This window comes from Amphiprion ocellaris, chromosome 4, assembly GCF_022539595.1.
Source record: "Amphiprion ocellaris isolate individual 3 ecotype Okinawa chromosome 4, ASM2253959v1, whole genome shotgun sequence".
Lineage (NCBI taxonomy): Eukaryota > Metazoa > Chordata > Actinopteri > Pomacentridae > Amphiprion > Amphiprion ocellaris.
In genome coordinates, this window is record NC_072769.1 from 16,953,102 (window position 1) to 16,970,878 (window position 17,777).

At 39.3% G+C, this 17,777-nt stretch overlaps 1 protein-coding gene across 2 annotated transcripts in view; it reads right to left on the minus strand.

Annotated features, from left to right (window-relative positions):
• The window catches only part of dlc1 (DLC1 Rho GTPase activating protein), an 83,126-nt gene that overhangs the window by 44,332 nt on the left and 21,017 nt on the right, over positions 1 to 17,777 (minus strand). The window contains exon 5 of one of the 2 annotated variants that reach the window (XM_023290340.3): positions 15,076 to 15,109. In XM_023290340.3, coding sequence (XP_023146108.2) covers positions 15,076 to 15,109 — 34 coding nt within the window. Of the gene's footprint in view, positions 1 to 3,502; positions 3,852 to 15,075; positions 15,110 to 17,777 lie in introns of those variants that run through there. The other variant, XM_035957297.2, reaches the window with a different exon arrangement.

The following is a 17,777-nucleotide window of genomic DNA, read 5'->3' on the forward strand; positions in this document are numbered from 1 at the left end:
GGAATATTACATAAATATACCAGCTTTATGCATGTTTTCACGCATTTAACAAGCCACAAACTTAAGCCAGAGCAAAACAGCATAGCAGAGTAAAGGTAATGTCTTAATCCAATGAACATTTCATTGCTGCTAAACAACTAATTTAGACTATTTTACAACAGTACATTTAGCTAGAGAGATATCTACTGAAACCTAATGACTAGGTATTTATAAAATGGCCTCTGTGTCACTGGATAATACAACAGTACCTAGGCTAGATGTTTGGTGAAGCATTCTGAGCCAAGATGAAATGAACCTCCCTAATACGTCTATTACAACCCTTCACATGACTTTGGAAAATGGATTTCTTTGCTAAGCTCTAATTGTTATGCAATGGTATTATCCCGGGAGCATTATGATAGACTCAGTAAACTAAGTAGACTCTCAGGTAAGCAGCCAGAAGTGGTTTAAATGGAAGGCAAAAATATCCTTCACCTCGATGAAATCCATGATTACATCATACCGTGCTGCCACAGAAATACATTATAAATGAGATTCCCCACAAAATGTCACTTCTCTGTAAATGTGGCCTTCAGAGAGACTGTTGCACAATATCCAGGTCCCATAAATGGTCTTAGTACACAGTGAGCTTATACGTGTCAGCCGAGAAAAAAACCTGAACATGTCAGCATAAGTGAAAAGAAAGAGAAAAATAATTCATGCAGTGGGTGGTGCTGACATAATTCAGTGAGCAGTTTCTGTACACTTAGTGCTGAGTGCTCTTTTCTCTTTCTGACAGTCACAATTCATTTATTATTCTTCACACCTCTGCATTCATTAAAACCCTATTCAGCTTATATAAGTAACTGCCTGAAGTGCTCCACTTGTTAAAGGTTTGTTGAACTGAATGACTGCTGTGCAACAGTCCAAATATTTTCATATTTTGTTGTGTACTGTACTACATGGGATTTATGTTGTTACTAAATGTCAAAAAGAAAGGCTTACAACTGAATCATTTAATTTCCTTAATGAAAATTGTATCAACTAATGCTATATTCTGTACAAGTAAAATCTGCAGTTCAGCTCCAAAGCACTGATCTCAGTCTGTATGACAGGAAGCTTTACAATTTAAGTCATTCATGATCTAACAAAGAATATTTTTTGCTGGACACAATGAAAGATTCTGCTCTCTTCCTTTTTAGTTTGCAACATACCCTCCAACCTCTCTGAACTTTTCCAAAACCTTTAAATAAAGAACAGCATGAATGCCACTCCTTCCATGCTCTGAGTCAAAATCAATAGGTCACTTTTAGTCACCTTATCCAAGGCTGTGGAGTCTTTAATTTAGCTAGATGTGCTGAAAAAAAGCAACAATATAATGGTGAAGGCTCTGTTGTTTGAAGCAAGGGGTAATCCTTCGCTATGGTAAACTAAAATTCTCAGATCTATCAATCATGAGCTCGATGAAAGGGCTTGTTTGCATCCTCAAAGGTACAGTATCTCTTACTGTCTTGTTGGAATGTCATACCTCTGACATAAAGGAAAATATTAGAAAAAAGATTCCTGCTTGAAGCTTTGGCCCCTTAAAAGTGCCATTCATACGCCTCCACTGCCTAAAGCAGCTCTGTATTGAAAGAGGAGGTTAATTTTAGGGGGGTCTTGAGAACAATAGCTTGATGGAGCAGTGATCTTTTTGATGACGTCTCTACTAGACAGTCTACACAAAGGCTGGAGTGGCAGCTGAGCTTCGTTGGTGGATAAACTCTGTGTTCTTGAGTATAGCTTTTCCCCTTCAGCTGTAAACATGCTTGAAATGTGATGTGATCCCAGGGATGACAACGTTGGAAATGTCAACAAGGCTATTGAGTTTCAGGATGTGTGATGCTGCACAGGACTGACATGAAGTCCTTGAGAGTATGCCGTGAGTGTTATTTGTTAATGCACATGCGTCATGAGGGATCACATACCAAATGCATGTCATCATCATGTGATATAGTAAATAAATATCAAGTTACAGCATTTAAGTTGTTTTTTTCCAACGGAGCACAAGATAGTTTGCCCTCAAAGAGGTTTGATTAAGTGTAGAATGTTTTTACACGGTGCCAAAATGCATCACAGTAAATGCTGTACTCTTACATAGAGTAAATCATATATATATATATATATATATATATATATATATATATATATATATATATATATATATATATATAAAAAAGTCATACTCATAAACAGAATAAAAAGCTGAGGTCTCAGGTACAGCCTAATTATGTCTCAAAGGCGGGGCAATTTCCACACTGAAAGCATTATATGGTTGAGTTAGAAGTTAATGTTATTTCAAGCATTTGTGGTTACAAGCATACTGACGGAGAATGCCTACAAATCTTTTAGTGCAGTACAATATGTTCCTGTACTTTATGGCCATGAAGACACGTGTCACATGCACACATGCCATCATAATGACTTAATTTAACATGCAGCCTCAGAATTCTGCGTGCATCTTGAAGAAAACATGCAAAAGAAAAAAAGAAAGAAATTAGTGTCACACCAAGAAGGGTGGTAATTAGATCCTGTCATAATTCTTTGGCCTACTTTTCAACTCTTCCCTCTCTCATGTAGGACAGTGAGCTATGCGGAAATAGCTCAAAACATCCTGGGCAGTGTGTGTCTGTAGATATTTATTACCTGGTGCGCTTTACTTTAATAGACAGGTTAGGCCACAGTGCACTGACTTCTGGATTTATTAGGAAACCGTGAATCCCCCTTTGAAAAGAGACACAGCAGCAGCTGTACTAACTTGAAAGGTGTTGAGATTTAAAACATCATGCAACAAAAGATCCTGTCAATTGGAACCCTAAAGGATGATGATGTATCTCTTGAAAACACTTTACAGTGGCCCAAACTTGTAGTTGATATCACCCATCTGCAACCAACATCTCTCAAGAGCATCTCTGGTAATCCAGTCTTTTTGCCGCTGCTGGACTATCTGTATTATTTAGAGGCAAGCTTGCTAGAGAGTTGGAAGTCTATCCTAATGGACTCAGTCCTGTGTGTGTATAACCAGCTCATTAGTTATACATGGGCCAAACCTGGTCACAAGCAACTGTGGAGGAAGCTGAAAAAATGAAAAGCCTAGCATCAACAAAAAGATGCATCTGTGTACACACACATCTGTCAAAAACACACACTGACAGAGATCACGAAAAAATGCTCAAGGAACATCTGAACTATCCTGTGCTTTCTGTTCTGAGGTTCAGCATCCCCACCTGTAAAATGCTGTTGATGTGTAGATCTATTGATCTGCTTGTCAGAAACACAGTTGACTTCACAGAAACGTTGCAGCAAAATTAGTCTTCAGTCTGAGACAATGACAATGCAATTTTGCATTTGTGCATGTTCTGGAGCAGAAACATACATTTCTGCACTTAAATACATATAAAACACATACAAGAAGACATGCACACACTGTCCAGGCACCTACACACATACACCTGCTATTCCAGTCACTGCTGTCATCACTCACCTGCCAGGCGACTCTCCCGAGCAGGCTTGCTGAGCATGTCTAGGGCTTTGGAGGTAGAGGACCTGATGTGGTCGCTGAAGGACCTCTGCAGCAGCAGCAGCCTCATAGAGCGAGACATGCCAATAAGCATCCGTCTAAACTTACAGACGTCAGACCTTGTCCCCTACGCCTGTTCCTGATGAGGCTGATTTCTGTGTCTCTTCTGAGTTCGACTTCTTTCCTCTGATTCTATTTTCAGTCCTATGTTCAAGCATCACATCACTGCTATAACCTGACCAGTTTCTGCATCTAGCTGGCTCTACTCTATCCTCAGCAGTGGTTTGGTTTCTGCCTCCTTCGCTTACTCTCTCTGTTCTGTTCGAGTCTGGACTGTACACTCCCGTCTGCTGCAGCAAGCATCAGTGCGGTAACTGCTGGGACACATCCAGCTAGTGCTGCAATGCTCTCATATTCTATTCTGCCAGTGTGTGTGTGTGTGTGTGTGTGTGTGTGTGTGTGTGTGTGTGTGTGTGTGTGTGTGTGTGTGTGCGTGTGTATATGTGTGTGGAAGTGTGAGTAAGTGCTTTCTGACACAAGCTCCAGCACTCTCTGTGAATATCTGAGTGGTTTAGAGTCACGACTAGCAATTTATCTCACATCTCTTTTTATTCCATCTCTTTCTTGTCACCTTCCTTTCCTCCTCACATCCACTCTTTTCACACCTGCCCAGCCCCGTCTAGACACAGAGCATCAACGTCAGTTATATAACCCATTGCCAAGGCAGCCTGCTTGTTATGAAGTTTCACCTGTCCTTGTCCTCAGACAGTGAAACACATCACAGAACCGAAACCAAAAGAAAGGAAGTGAGATGATAACGGGGTGCAGGATATCGTTTAAGTCACTCAGATGGGACAATTAAAAGATTGCCAGAAATGGGTTGATAGTGAAAAAAATCTTAAAAGAGTATTTTGAGAAAGAACACCAAGATTTAAAGATTGAAAAAAATACCAGGTTTCAACCTGCTCTCATTTCTAATGCACCACAGAAACCCCTTCTTCTCCAGACTCCATAATCATTTTCCCCAGTCACTCCACCGTGTAAAATGGTCCAACCCCTGACATTACTTTACTTTAACCCTTTGATGCATAGACCACATCAGGAGATACCCATTTTCCATTGGATTTGGGTCACTTTTGACGCATGTTATGCATCAAAGGGTTCAGTACATCATGGATGGAATAGAACATGCAGTGCACGTGCACACGTGCACGGGCATGCACGCACATGCGCGCGCACACACATACAAGCTAAAGTAAATGCCAAGAGTTATTGAGAAGTACACATGTACTGTAAAGCTTATGTAACAAAACCTAAGCTAATGACATGGACAAAAACAACACAATGGAATCCATTACTTATACTGCTGCTGAGTTGATCGGATAATGCTGATTTAGCTTCTATTAAGCAAGCACAACTCTGTGGACTCTCAGAAAGCTTAGTCATTGGCTCCTAGACGAAAAAATAGCAACTTCAGAGCAACAGTGTAGATGCTTTACAGTGTGGTGCTTTTAAAAAGACATAACTACCCTTGAAATTGATAAAAACATAACTGCCCTTTGCAATAAAATGCATAAATAGTATTACTTTTAATTAACATAATATAGTTTGAGACACAAGAGTACATGGACCTGTAACAGAATTTGTATTGTTAAATGGACAATTTTCTTAAAGCTTACATCTATTGCTATTAGGATGAAATGAAATGAAATTATATTAATGTCTGCTGGATGAATAAATAGACAATTGATAGCCGAAGCATTTGCCAGATCAACTTTGTATGGCAATAACAGGTTAATTTGTATTTACAGTTCATTCAGCTGCACACAACTAGTCCAAATAATAATTACTACCTGCATTAGGATTAGTTTAAAATGCATTTCTCACAATTTAATCAACATAAAATAGTGTAAATGCCTGTGAGTGTTATTGACTCATCAAGTTCATATACACTGCTCAAAAAATTAAAGGAACACATTTTAATCTAAGTATTGCATCAAGTCAGTCAAACATGTGGGATACTGCTCTGGTCAAGTAAGTAACAGAGGTGGTTTTTAATCAGTTTCAGCTGCTTTGGTGTTCATGAAATTAACAACAGGTGCACTAGAGGGGTAACGATGAGACAACCCTCAAAACAGGAATGAGTTTACAGGTGAAGGCCACTGACATTTTTTCCCTCCTAATGTTTTCTGACTGTTTTTCACTAGTTTCGCATTTGGCTAGGGTCAGTGTCACTTCTGGTAGCATGAGGCGACACCTGGACCCTACAGAGGTTGCACAGGCAGACCAACTCCTCCAGGATGGCACATCAATGCATGCCATTGCCAGAAGGTTTGCTGTGTCTCCTAGCACAGTCTCAAGAGCATGGAGGAGATTCCAGGAGACAGATAATTTTCATTTCCATCAAACAATATGGCATCTTTTCATTCCTAACACATTATCCAGTCCATATCAATGTAAATATCCAGTTTGTTTTTTCCTCGCATTAAAATATAATGTGTTTTCAAAGTGTTCCTTTAATTTTTTTGAGCAGTGTATTTGTGTATGGGTTAAGTTACTCATTACATGAGCATGTGACAGTGTTTGTAATATGCAGTCAGGAGCTGTTCAGTCTGGCCTTCTTTACAATCCACATTGAGCTCAGACTTCAGAAAAAAACAGCCAATCATGCTGATTGCCACAGCAAGTGAAGGTAATGTACGCGGCATCGGCTTATTGCACTCTGCTGATAGCATTGTGCTCATCACGGCCAATTGACTTTACGGTCTTTCAAGGTTTACTGAGGCTGATAACGCCAGAGTCCTGCGTCTTTACTTTTTCACGACCTTTTAGTCTGGGCCTCTGCAACTGTGGAGTGACCTCTTTAACAGCATTGTAAATGAGGATTAGTATGTGATACAGAAAAAACAAACATCCTATATATCAGCGTTCCCCTTCCTCTATCGGACACCTGTTCGACTCACATGACATATGATTCAAATTATTGTTTTCACGCAAGTGTGTACTTACTCCGAGACACTCAAATGCCAACCATCTGGGTCAGTATTCATATCACAAAAACATATCAGTGTACTTTCCCTCTCTGTCTCCCATATACCTGTGATAAGGGGGCAATACGCAGACTGTAACCTGGATATGAGGGAAATATCCTGAAGGGGGGAAGACAAGGGCTGGACAGGGAAAACAATGGCGTTCTCATACCTCAGGAAGGAAAGTCTTGCCAAATGCCCCCTCTGTCAAACAAGTGTACGGCGTGCCAGGAGTGTGTATCTACACCTAACTCCTCAGAACAGCAGCAGGAGAGGGTTACCTGCCAACATACTGACCCAGAAATGAAGAGAGTAGGGGGGTGAGAGGGGAGGGCTTCTGGGAGGACTTCAAACACTGTGTATAAACAGTATGTCAGGGTCTACCGTCAAAATGTCTGCGAAAAACAATGCACTACTCAGTTCTTTAGAGCAAGGCCAAAAATGTGTCGGTTAGTTGAAGCATGTATGTATGGGTGTGCCCGAATGTGACCGTAATTGTGTGCAAGTCCCTTTGATGTGACCATCTGCTTGAGGTTTATTGAACATAAACTCCCTCACACCGTCTGTCCTACTTTTTACACCTCCAGTGTCACTATCTGATACCTCGGCATCTCACGTGTCCAAGTTATTTCAAGGTATAAAAATGATGCTTCCAGTGAGATTAAAAAAAACAACCTGACATAGTGAGATAGCAAAACACAAAATGTCCCATGTATAGCTCATTCCAAAAACTAGTATCTCAGTCTCCTCCATGTTCTAGATGACCTCTCTCCCTGACAACCAAACACAAGGAATAAACCAGGCAGGGAGTGACAGAGCCTGCTGAGCCAGGACTGATTCATTAGCCTGGGGACAGCATGGGCATTTCACACACATCATCACTTCAAGATTTACAATCCCCTGGTTTAAGATGAAGGTTCTTGCTGGATCCTTTCAGATGAAAAGTACATTGAAGGTTATATAAACCTTAAAATTCTAAACCTAGGAGTCGGAGAGGACCTGTGCAGAATTACACAATTGCTTACTCAGTTACTGCCAAACAGTTCTTGTCATTGTTTGGAGAAACTGTTGAGGCAAAATGTATTTCTGGCAAAATAAAGGAAAGCAATATCTTTGTGGCAGGTCCTGTGTCTTTTGTTACGACACCTATACACTTTTTGCACCTGACGTTTTACATCAAGGGCCAACATTTGGTGCCATTGCGAGGAAGTACTGTGTCCTTTATGTAGCGTAGCAGAAAATAAATCTGTGGAGGTCAGAATGGCCTTTAACAAAAATTAATAACTTTCGCTAACCTATCTGCTATCAGTTTCTCCATCCCTTTTATCCTTGGCCCAACCAGTTGAGGCAGATGTCCATCCACCCTGAGCCTGGTCCTGCCGGAGGTTTCTTCCTGTTAAAGTGGAGATTTACTTTCCAACTGTTGCAAAAGGGCTTGCAAAAAGGGAATCTTGAGATTTGTTAGACTTCTCTCTAAAATAAAAAACTGTAAGGTCTTCACTTGAGATTATATATGTTTCAAATTTGCATTATATAAAAAAATGAATTGAACGGAACTGAATTGGACATCAAATGAAATTGTCAGTGAACACAATTTGAGGTTCGGCATAAACACCTAATACCCAATTCAACAAAATTTATGTCATACTCTCAGACAAACAGATTAAAAACATATCTTACGGGAGGAAATATTTAATACATTTTTATACTATATTTTAGTCTTACACAGACAGACCATTGCACTTCATTGTCATTCTGCAAAAAGAAAAAATGCTCTATCTTGTTTATTTAAACCAATCACAATTTTATTGAGTGTAGCTAAGCAAAGAATGGGCCTTCAGTGTTCCTTCAAAATAATGATGGGGAATTGTTTTGGTGGAACATTTGCACCAAAGAAACTAGCAGGGCTGCCTTAGTGCATGATCCTAATCTTTAGCAAAACTTTTTCAGTGTGGTATGTTGTTGTTTACCATAGTGATAGGGGATTTGGAAAAAAATTACATGCAGATGGATGAAGAGGAGGAGAAAGCTTTATGAAATGAGTCAGGGGAATTCTATTTATAACGGCTACAAAAAATAAATTAGAGTCACAGTAACATAGCAGGTTTTAAATGCAAACAAAAAGCATGATGTTTATTTTCCAACAACAACAAAAAAGCAGTACATAATCTCAAGTACAGTGGGTAATGAATCACATAGCAAGCTGTTGAATAGCTAAACTAAAAATCATGACACAATGTCTCTTCAGGCTTTTTTCTTTAGGACATGGGAGACATTTGTTGTTGTAACTCAGGGAGTTCAGCGAGCTGAGTTCCTGTTGTAAATTCCCCTTCGTTCCGCGGTTTCCTGTTCAGAGTACCACAGCTAAGGAGATGGATGCCTAGGTCACTGAGCTTTGACTCAAATAAACCAGTGATAGGTTTTTACAGTCTTAGAAACTGTATTTTTGGAACAGGAGAAACATCATGCATGATGATTCAACAGGAAATCTATGTTAAAAGCACACCACAATAAAACAAAGTGAAAAACAAATGTTTTCACTCGTTTTCAAAATCTAGATCATCAAATGTATCCCCATAGGATATCAAGAAAGTAGAATTATTTATTTTCAAGGGGAACCGTTGAGATTGCATCTGTAGATGTATTCACCTCAGAGCTAGAAGTGCGAAATATAAATTGGCTGAACTCCAGAATGTTACAGTACCAGTCTCCACACAGGAAGCAAGGGAGAGTGTGTCAAATGTGGAGGCTAGAGGAGGGGGATGCTGAGGCTGGCGCAGACGGACAGGGGAGGCCAGGAATGTGACCTTGCACAAACACACTGACTCCTGTACTGGGTATGAAGTGGTGGCAAAAAAAAAGTGGGATGTGGCAAACTCAATCAAAGAGCTGGGACAAGCAACAGAAAAACAAACATCAGTCAGGAGCTATTATTGACTTGGCTCCAGGGGAAAGGAGCTTCATTACATCTGTCAAAGCTCTCAAATGAGAGCATGTCCTCGAAGGCCATGCAGCTGCACAAATGTAGCACAAGTCACAAATGAGAAAAGCAAGTCATTCACTGTTGATGCTAACTGATTTGTCGATGACATTCTCTAAATTAAATGAAAAGTGGTGTGGAAATGTGTTAGGTTTAAGGGGAGGAACTGTGCCCTGTTGGAACCAAAACACTCAGTCACAAGATCTGTACAGGAATAGAGATTCTTGGATATCATCCGTGCCGAAAGGACTTTTTTACTTCTTTACCCTGGCAATTTAGTCTGGCAGATACATCAGATACTTCAGAACAAGTTTTTTATACAAGGAATAGTGGGAAATGAACTTACTTGCATTTTCAATACCACTAAATATCTATACACTAAATATAAAGTATACAGATATACACTGCCAGTCAAAGGTTTGGACACATCTTCTCATTTAATAGTTTTTCTTGATGATGGTCAAACGACTACCTCATGAAGCTCATCCAGAGAATGCCAAGAGTGTGCAAAGCAGTAATCAAAGCAAAGGGTGGCTATTTTGAAGAATCTAAAATATAAAACATGTTTTTACTTATTTCACACTTTTTTGTTTACTACATAATTCCATATGTGTTCATTCATAGTTTTGATGCCTTCAGTGAGAATCTACAATGTAAATAGTTATGAAAATAAAGAAAAATCTATTAAATGAGAAGGTGTGTCCAAACTTTTGACTGGTAGTGTATAAACAAATTCTTTAAGCGACTGAAACACAAAATTCTAAATGTTAATTTAGGAACAATTTACTCTGGTCTACACATTGGTGTTTTCTCTATTAAAACATGGGCATTGGTCAATGGCTGCACCATCAAAGGGGAGTTTTCTGATTGTGTAATAATTCAGTGATTAATTCTGGGATCCCCAGAGGTCAGTGCTCAGGTTAGATTAGTTTTGTCTCTCCAAAAAAAAAAGTCCACACAGCTGCATTTACAATCAGTTTAAATGCCAGTAACATCACTGATGTTACTGGTAGGAAAGTCACTAGAAGAACAGATTGATGACTAAGAGGCAAACAAATGATAAAAGGGAGACAGAAACAAAAAAGAAACCCAGACAGAAATGATGAGACAAGTTATTCACAGGAACCACCAGCTCCAGAATGTCAGGCAGCTCCTCCCATACAGAATCCCACTGAGGGTGCTAAACCACCTCCAGTTTCCTCAGTTTGCCTTTCCTCCACCTACAGCTAAGGCAAGTGAGGCTAGAAGTCCAGGTAAAAGGTCAGGCTTTAACCCTGCTGTTGGTCGGATGCCCATCATTGTGTTCTAAATTCCCACTGGTTTATATTTAGATCAGCAAGGCTCAGCATGGTGTCTCTAACCTCAACTACAATCAAGGAAAAAAAGACGACATTCTTGGAACCAGGAATCTCTAAAGTGTACTGTTGACAGCTCTAATACTGGTGAGAGAGAGTGAAAGAGCTGCAAAGAGAAAGAGCGACAGAGTGTTAAACACTCAGTTGTCTACATTGTTAAGTTGAACAGCTGACGGGCTGATACCAGTCATTTAATGTAGTTTGCACAAAACCAGCATCATGTCATGTCAAGATAATCAAGAACAGCCCATAATCACGTAGATCTAGACAAACAAGGACTGTCAGTCACTGAGCTGACACGTGCTAAAACAAAACAAAGTCTTCCTGTGATGTGGCACGTAAGGTAGCGTGGCAAAGATTTCCACGTTTACAACATTGAAAGTCAATGGACAAGCTGTTACTCTTGCCCTAAATAACCTTGAAGAATGTCCCTTGTTTGATGACAGTCTGGGGATGGATTCTGATAGCAGGCTCAATTTTGTTTATATTTAATTTAGAAGCCAACAGCCCTCTAACCAAATTATTTACATTTCCTGATGCTTGTTTTTAGCAAAGAGACTTTACATTTTTAGCCAACTGTTGCTGACTATTAAAATGACAGACATCACCAAGCTGCAGTTTAAATCAGAAAATTAACAGCAATATTGTAATGCCCCAGAAATTCAAAGTTCACCTGTTCTCTGGTTACTGTGCTCTCTGCAGCAGCTGTTCATATTCAGCCAAAGACTGCCTGTTATGACACATTACTATGTACTAGGAATAATAAGCAAGTGCTAACTGACTGGTGACTCTTCGATAGAGAAAAGAGGAGCTGATCTCCTTGAGCCAGTTTAAGAAAGATAAACTTTGAATCATGTCAGCATCTTAGTTTTGAGTTTTAGCATTTGATGGAATAGCTTGTGATGTAATGCTTGTGTACAGATTTAACCTATTTTACATTTCATACTATGTTGGTCATAACTAATTAGGTTGTAGCTAAGGCTGTGACTAAATATTGTAGTGCTTCTTTCTTCTAACGCAACAAAAATGACACATCTTTAAACAGCTTTTAGCCTTTAGTTACTTGCAGATTTAGAAAGGAAGTAAATCTAAATTTAACAAAGTGCTATGACATGACAGACAAATGTTAGACAACTGATGTTAGACAAGCATCAATTTATGCAGCAGAAATTTCATAAAAGGGTTCATACAAATCCTCAGTTGTAATTAAGACTTGGATGTTGATGTTAACAATATTTCCAAATCAGAAATTAGTTATAAAGGTAGCTTCAACATGCCATAATGTTATTGTGAGAAAAATATCTCTAAATTTGCTCAGTTGTGATAAACAGTTTTCACAGTGGCTGCCCTTAAATCAATGACATTCAGGTACTAAAACTCACTCAATCCTAACAACTACGAGCCAACCTCACCTGCTCAAATAAGGAGTGACAGAGACACAACAAAGCCCCACTGTTCGGGCCAACAGTACTGAGAAAGAGGAAAGGAGGACGTTCGTTAAACAGTGAAAATGTGAACTCAGTAGCTGCACTGCTACTATATAAGACTACTTGAATGCCAAATACAAAGAATGTGGTTTATCTATCACAGACAAGAGCATTTAAAAAGAATATTAACCTCTGTCTTCCTTTGCTCCTTTGCCTCTTAATCTTTCCTCTGTTGTGCTTTTACTCACACAAGGTAAACTTGTCAACTTCCCGTAGAAGAGGATGTGGGGTCAGAGAACTAAACAAGCTGCCCTTGAAGATAAGCACTGACTGATTTGGAGGCTTGTCTTTTTTGTTAAATACATACTGTAAATCTGCGGCACTACCTGTGAAGATTAATACACCGGTTTGTATCAGGTGAGAAAAAGTTAGTTACATCACAATTTGCCAAACTCAAATTCAAATCCCTTCTTAAACCTATGCTGTTTGATGTTTCCAGTGTCCATCTGTTAACTCACTTTGAACAGTAATGGCTCTTCATAGTAGACTGAAGAAGTTACAGAGGAATATTTGTTGCATGCAATATTTCGAACATATCATTTTGTTTAGATTTGTCAAAACAATTATGTGAAAAAATTCTGTAAGTTCATTTAACAAGCTTACAGAAGGGGCATCTAGAAACTCAGTGTGTAACGTGCAGAATGAGAATTAAGAATAATAATGACAAAAAATAACAACATGCTTAAAGAATGTTGTGTCTCTTAATTATTTATTGTCTAATGGATGAAAATAGTGGTAATAAATAACTACACAACATGAAAATACATATATTCTGTGCTTTCTTAACATCCAAATGAGTGTTTCTGTGATTTCATAGACATGACATACACATCACATCTCTCATCACATCGCATGCATACTGTCCTACACCACAAGCAACTGGTATTAAGGCCGATTACATGAACTTAATGCATGACTGTCTTCACCCGTCACACGTCATCTAGCATTGGTGCTTTGCAGGCCATGTAAAGCTCAGACTGTATCTGGCATCACAGCATCTGTAACTCTGTAGCAGCAGACATATCGTCTTTGTACACAGGAAAGTTGTGACACTGACCGCTCACTAAGGGACAACCAGCACTGCAGGGAGGTCATCAACCATGTTATTAAAGAGCGTGGGCCGTGGAAACTTCTTGTTGGTCCGTAGTGTCCCTCCGTTGTCAGAGATAGTAAAATTAACCATGAATGAACAGTCTTTCATGGCAGTGCAGCAGGAGCCTTTAGGGTATGGTGTGTGATGTAACACTGTCACAAATGTGTCATTCCCAGGGGCTTAAATGGTGGCGATACAGACAAGGCTTTGAAGTGTCACAATGAACACTGGGCTTTGTGCTCCCCTAAAAACTCAGCCAACTCCCGTCGTACCCCCATCCCCCCCTTCCAGAGTCCTGGGTTCCATCACACAGACACAGAGATGGAGGTTACATAACTTGCTTTCAGGCAGTCACACTGATTAAAATGAAGAAAAATGACCAAGAACGTTTGACCCCTTTGAGTCTGTCATTGTGCATTTTTTCAAGCTTTGGCCTCCATGTGAAAGAGCAACATTTAGCGCTGCCCTTTTGCCAAAAGGTTGCAATCATGTATGCACACAACACACATATAGGAGCAAACATGCTGACAGCTTCTGCACATTTCCCATGAGAGGGTTTCAGACAGTAGCGGTAATTAGAGGGAGAGACAGAGCAAGAGTGAGTAAGGACTCCAATCAGGCTTGGAGACAGCGGGGGGCAATATGAAAGCCTCGTCCCCATGTCGAACCACCTCTCTGGTATTGTTTACCAGCGGACTGACGACACAGGGGGGTGTTTAATGAACACTGCTCCCCTGCAGTCTGTCTGAAAGAAGGTCTGTCCATCCAGCTTCCTGATGACCCTGTGCATTATCAGCAGACGGCTGGCAGAGAGGCCAGAGCCAGAATGGAGGGAGCAGTCACTACAGATTGAGTTTGTTCTTTAGATCGATTCATAATAAGGTTTACAAAGAAAATGGCAGCAAGCACTACATAGCAATGACGTAAAATGTTAATGCAAAGAAGCACATTCATCGGGAGAATGTAAATATGACTGATATTAAACAAATCTTAGACAAGTCCAGGCTAGAAAAATGAATCTCTGATAGCGTTTGTGTTTCCACAGACTCACATATTTTAGACACTTAGATGTTTATTCTGAGTTGCTTTCTGTGTTGGAAAAAGGTTTTAGAGACTACGGAAGGTGAGTAAGACATGAGGGCAAATGGTAAATGAGGGAAGGGTTCAAAAGTTTTGAGTACTAGACTCGACATTCAGTCTGGTTCTTATCTTGGAAAGGCGACAGGTTTGATGTTTTAGCAGATGAGTCTCGGATCTTATCTACACTCGCATCCAGTGTGTCAGAGAACCAGAGCCTGTCCTCCTCCACTCAACCACTCCCTCCTTCGCAGTCACCCGTGGCCCCATGATGTGGACACTGGACAAGGTTATCAATCAGAAATTGCCACAGTCGACACTGTCCTCACATGACACCAACCAGGCGCCCAGATCAGAGCAACTGCAGACATTTTCTTTTAACTCTCATGTGACAAAAAATAAAGAAAAACAAGAAAATGCTAATGCAATGCTAGATTCTTACCTAGCAAGGCATAAAGTGTAAATAAGCTGAACACAAAATAAAAAGAAAAAACAAGAAAAACAGCAAGGACTTACCAGCTTTTTCTTTCTCAGGAATAGCAGAGGTGTTCTGGGAAAAAGAAAAGAAAGAAAACATTCTTGTTGATATTGCTGTGTTGTGACGCATTTTTGTGATAATTGATGCTATGCAGTGATTCATAATCATACAGTATTCCCTTTTCTAACTCTTTACGCAATCCTAGGCAAACATTTCTTAATATATGTGTGTAATGAGGATAGAAAAAGAAAACCATTGATGAGACACATGAAGAGACAGTGTCTTTTCAGTATTGTGATGTGATATGGATGTCTTCTGCTATGTCAACCCGTACATAGACAGCAGCAAAGAATAATATATATACATGGGGTTGTGTAAGTTGGTTTGCATCACATCAAAATGTCTCTATTTTAGTTGGTTAAGTGTTACCACAGCAATTTACAAGGGTCACTCATACTGCCATTTTATCCTTCTTAGAAGATTGTTTTCAAGAACTAAATGGAGTATATAGTTACACCAATATGACAGTCACAGAAGTAAATATCAGACACTCACAGACACCTGGAATGCTATTGCTAAAACTCTATATGCATAGTTTTGTGACGTGCGCACGGTTTAATAAATGTCCATAAGATAACGAACCCACACGAGACTTCTGAACAAATATCACATCATTAAAAGTCAAGGCACATAGCACAGTCTCCAATGAGTCAATGTTGATTCAACTCTTACGTAGGTAGTCTGGAAAGGCATTACTGATAAAATCACAACACGTTTTGTAGCCATAGTAGATTCTCTGCATTCTGTGCACTTAATATTTCCTTCTTTGGATTTGTTGCAGGTCTTAGAAAATACAATTGCACCAGCACGGTGTTTCTAGTAAAAATAAAGCAGTTGTGTGTCATTTCAGTGGTAAAGTCAGGGTGTGTGTGTGTGCGTGTGTGAAGAGTAGCAGTCGGATGGAATGTAAAGGTCTTCCTAGCCACTGACTTTTGACCTCAGGGTCCTTGGCTGATCTCCACACCCTGACCTGTTTTAATCCACACTCCCCTGGAAGATCACAGCAAGCCAGAAGGGCAATTCTAATAATAAACTTTGTCCACGTTTCCTTCTGTGTGCAAAAAAATATATAAATATAAACCTTTCCTCTTTATATTTCTATTAGGATGAATGTCCTGGTCTGTGTTTATTTTTTTTCCAGAATTCAGTTTTTGGGTCCTGGTTCACAATGGTCAAAACATTTTTTAGATGTAAAATGTGTACATGTCTTTGTCAAATACATTTAAAAAAAACACACACACAATTCCTCCTGATTACCACAACATCATGTGTTCATGTTAGCTGGAAGGGTATGACGTAGTGAGGTAAAATAGGGAGAGAGCGTCAGCAAGCAGACAACAGCGTCCGAGCAGAGTTAAAAAAGTTAATGTCTGTTTAGCTTTCGGAACTTTTCATACAGGAGACTCAGCACAGTCAAAACAATATCATCTTAAAGCGATAGTTTAATATTTTTTGCTTGCTGTCTCCCTGAACTGACTGATATGAGTCTCAAGTCTGAATATATAAAGTGACTAAAAGCAGCCAGTTAGCTTAGCTTAGCACAAAGACTGAAAACAAAGGGAAAAAGTGAATTGGCTTTGTGGAAAGATAACAAAATCTGCCTGCCAGCACCTCTAAAGTTTGATAGATAAATCATCATAGTTTGTTTCTTTAACTGAATGTGTTATGTGGTAAAATTTTCTCCATTGACTGTCTGGCAACTCAGCACAATAACAATATTCGGAGTTAGTAATTGGGTCTGTAACCCTTTCAACATGTCACTTTTCAACTTTGGTTTTGGACAAAATAAACAAATGACATATAACAGGTTAATTGTTGAGTCTTAGAGCTGTCTGTTGTTTCACATATTGGTACACATTGGTAACACATACTGATTGACAAATCATCTCAAGCTAACATGAACTAACCTCTAGGAGATAACACTTTTATAGTTCTTTAGATAGTACTTTAGATAGTACAGATAATACTCTGTTACTTTATTGTCAATAATATTATTTCACAGCAGTAAAATCTCATCTACACACCTCACACAAGGTATGATTTTGACAACCAGGTAATATGTTTTGCTGTGGATTTTTGTTATTTCCTGAAATTTGCCCACGCTGACTACACACTAAATTTTACAAATCTGATTAACGCAAAATCAGGCTCATTTTGGGAATTTCTTGTTTGACTCATTTGCAGTGGCTGATAAGCAGGAAACTGTGCAAGATTAGGGCATGACTTTCATTAGTTTTCACTTTAAAGTACACAATCAGACAGTTAAAAATATAATAAATTGTTAAAAAGCAAAAATGTGGCTACAGGCCCTTTACTTGTTAAAGTTGAAGGAGATCCTATATTTCATTTTGAACCACCACAAGTATGACACGGTCTGGTGAGAATGAACACAACGGCTGCTCTCACGAGGTTGTTTAGCGTATTTGCTGATTAACACTAGATAAATGTGTTGTCTTGGTCCAAATCTGTTTCCCTCATATTCTTAAGAAGCCGGTGGATGAGCTGTCTGCACTCACATAGTTTATTGAAAATCCACACACCTCCACACAACATCACTAAAGTTAAATCTGATGAGGCATGTTTTTTTTTTTTTTTTTAAGTGTATGTTTTCATGTATTCATGCATGTGCATATTATGTGGGCTAAAACAGCACAATCAGTTCATAGGTCATGTTTCAGAC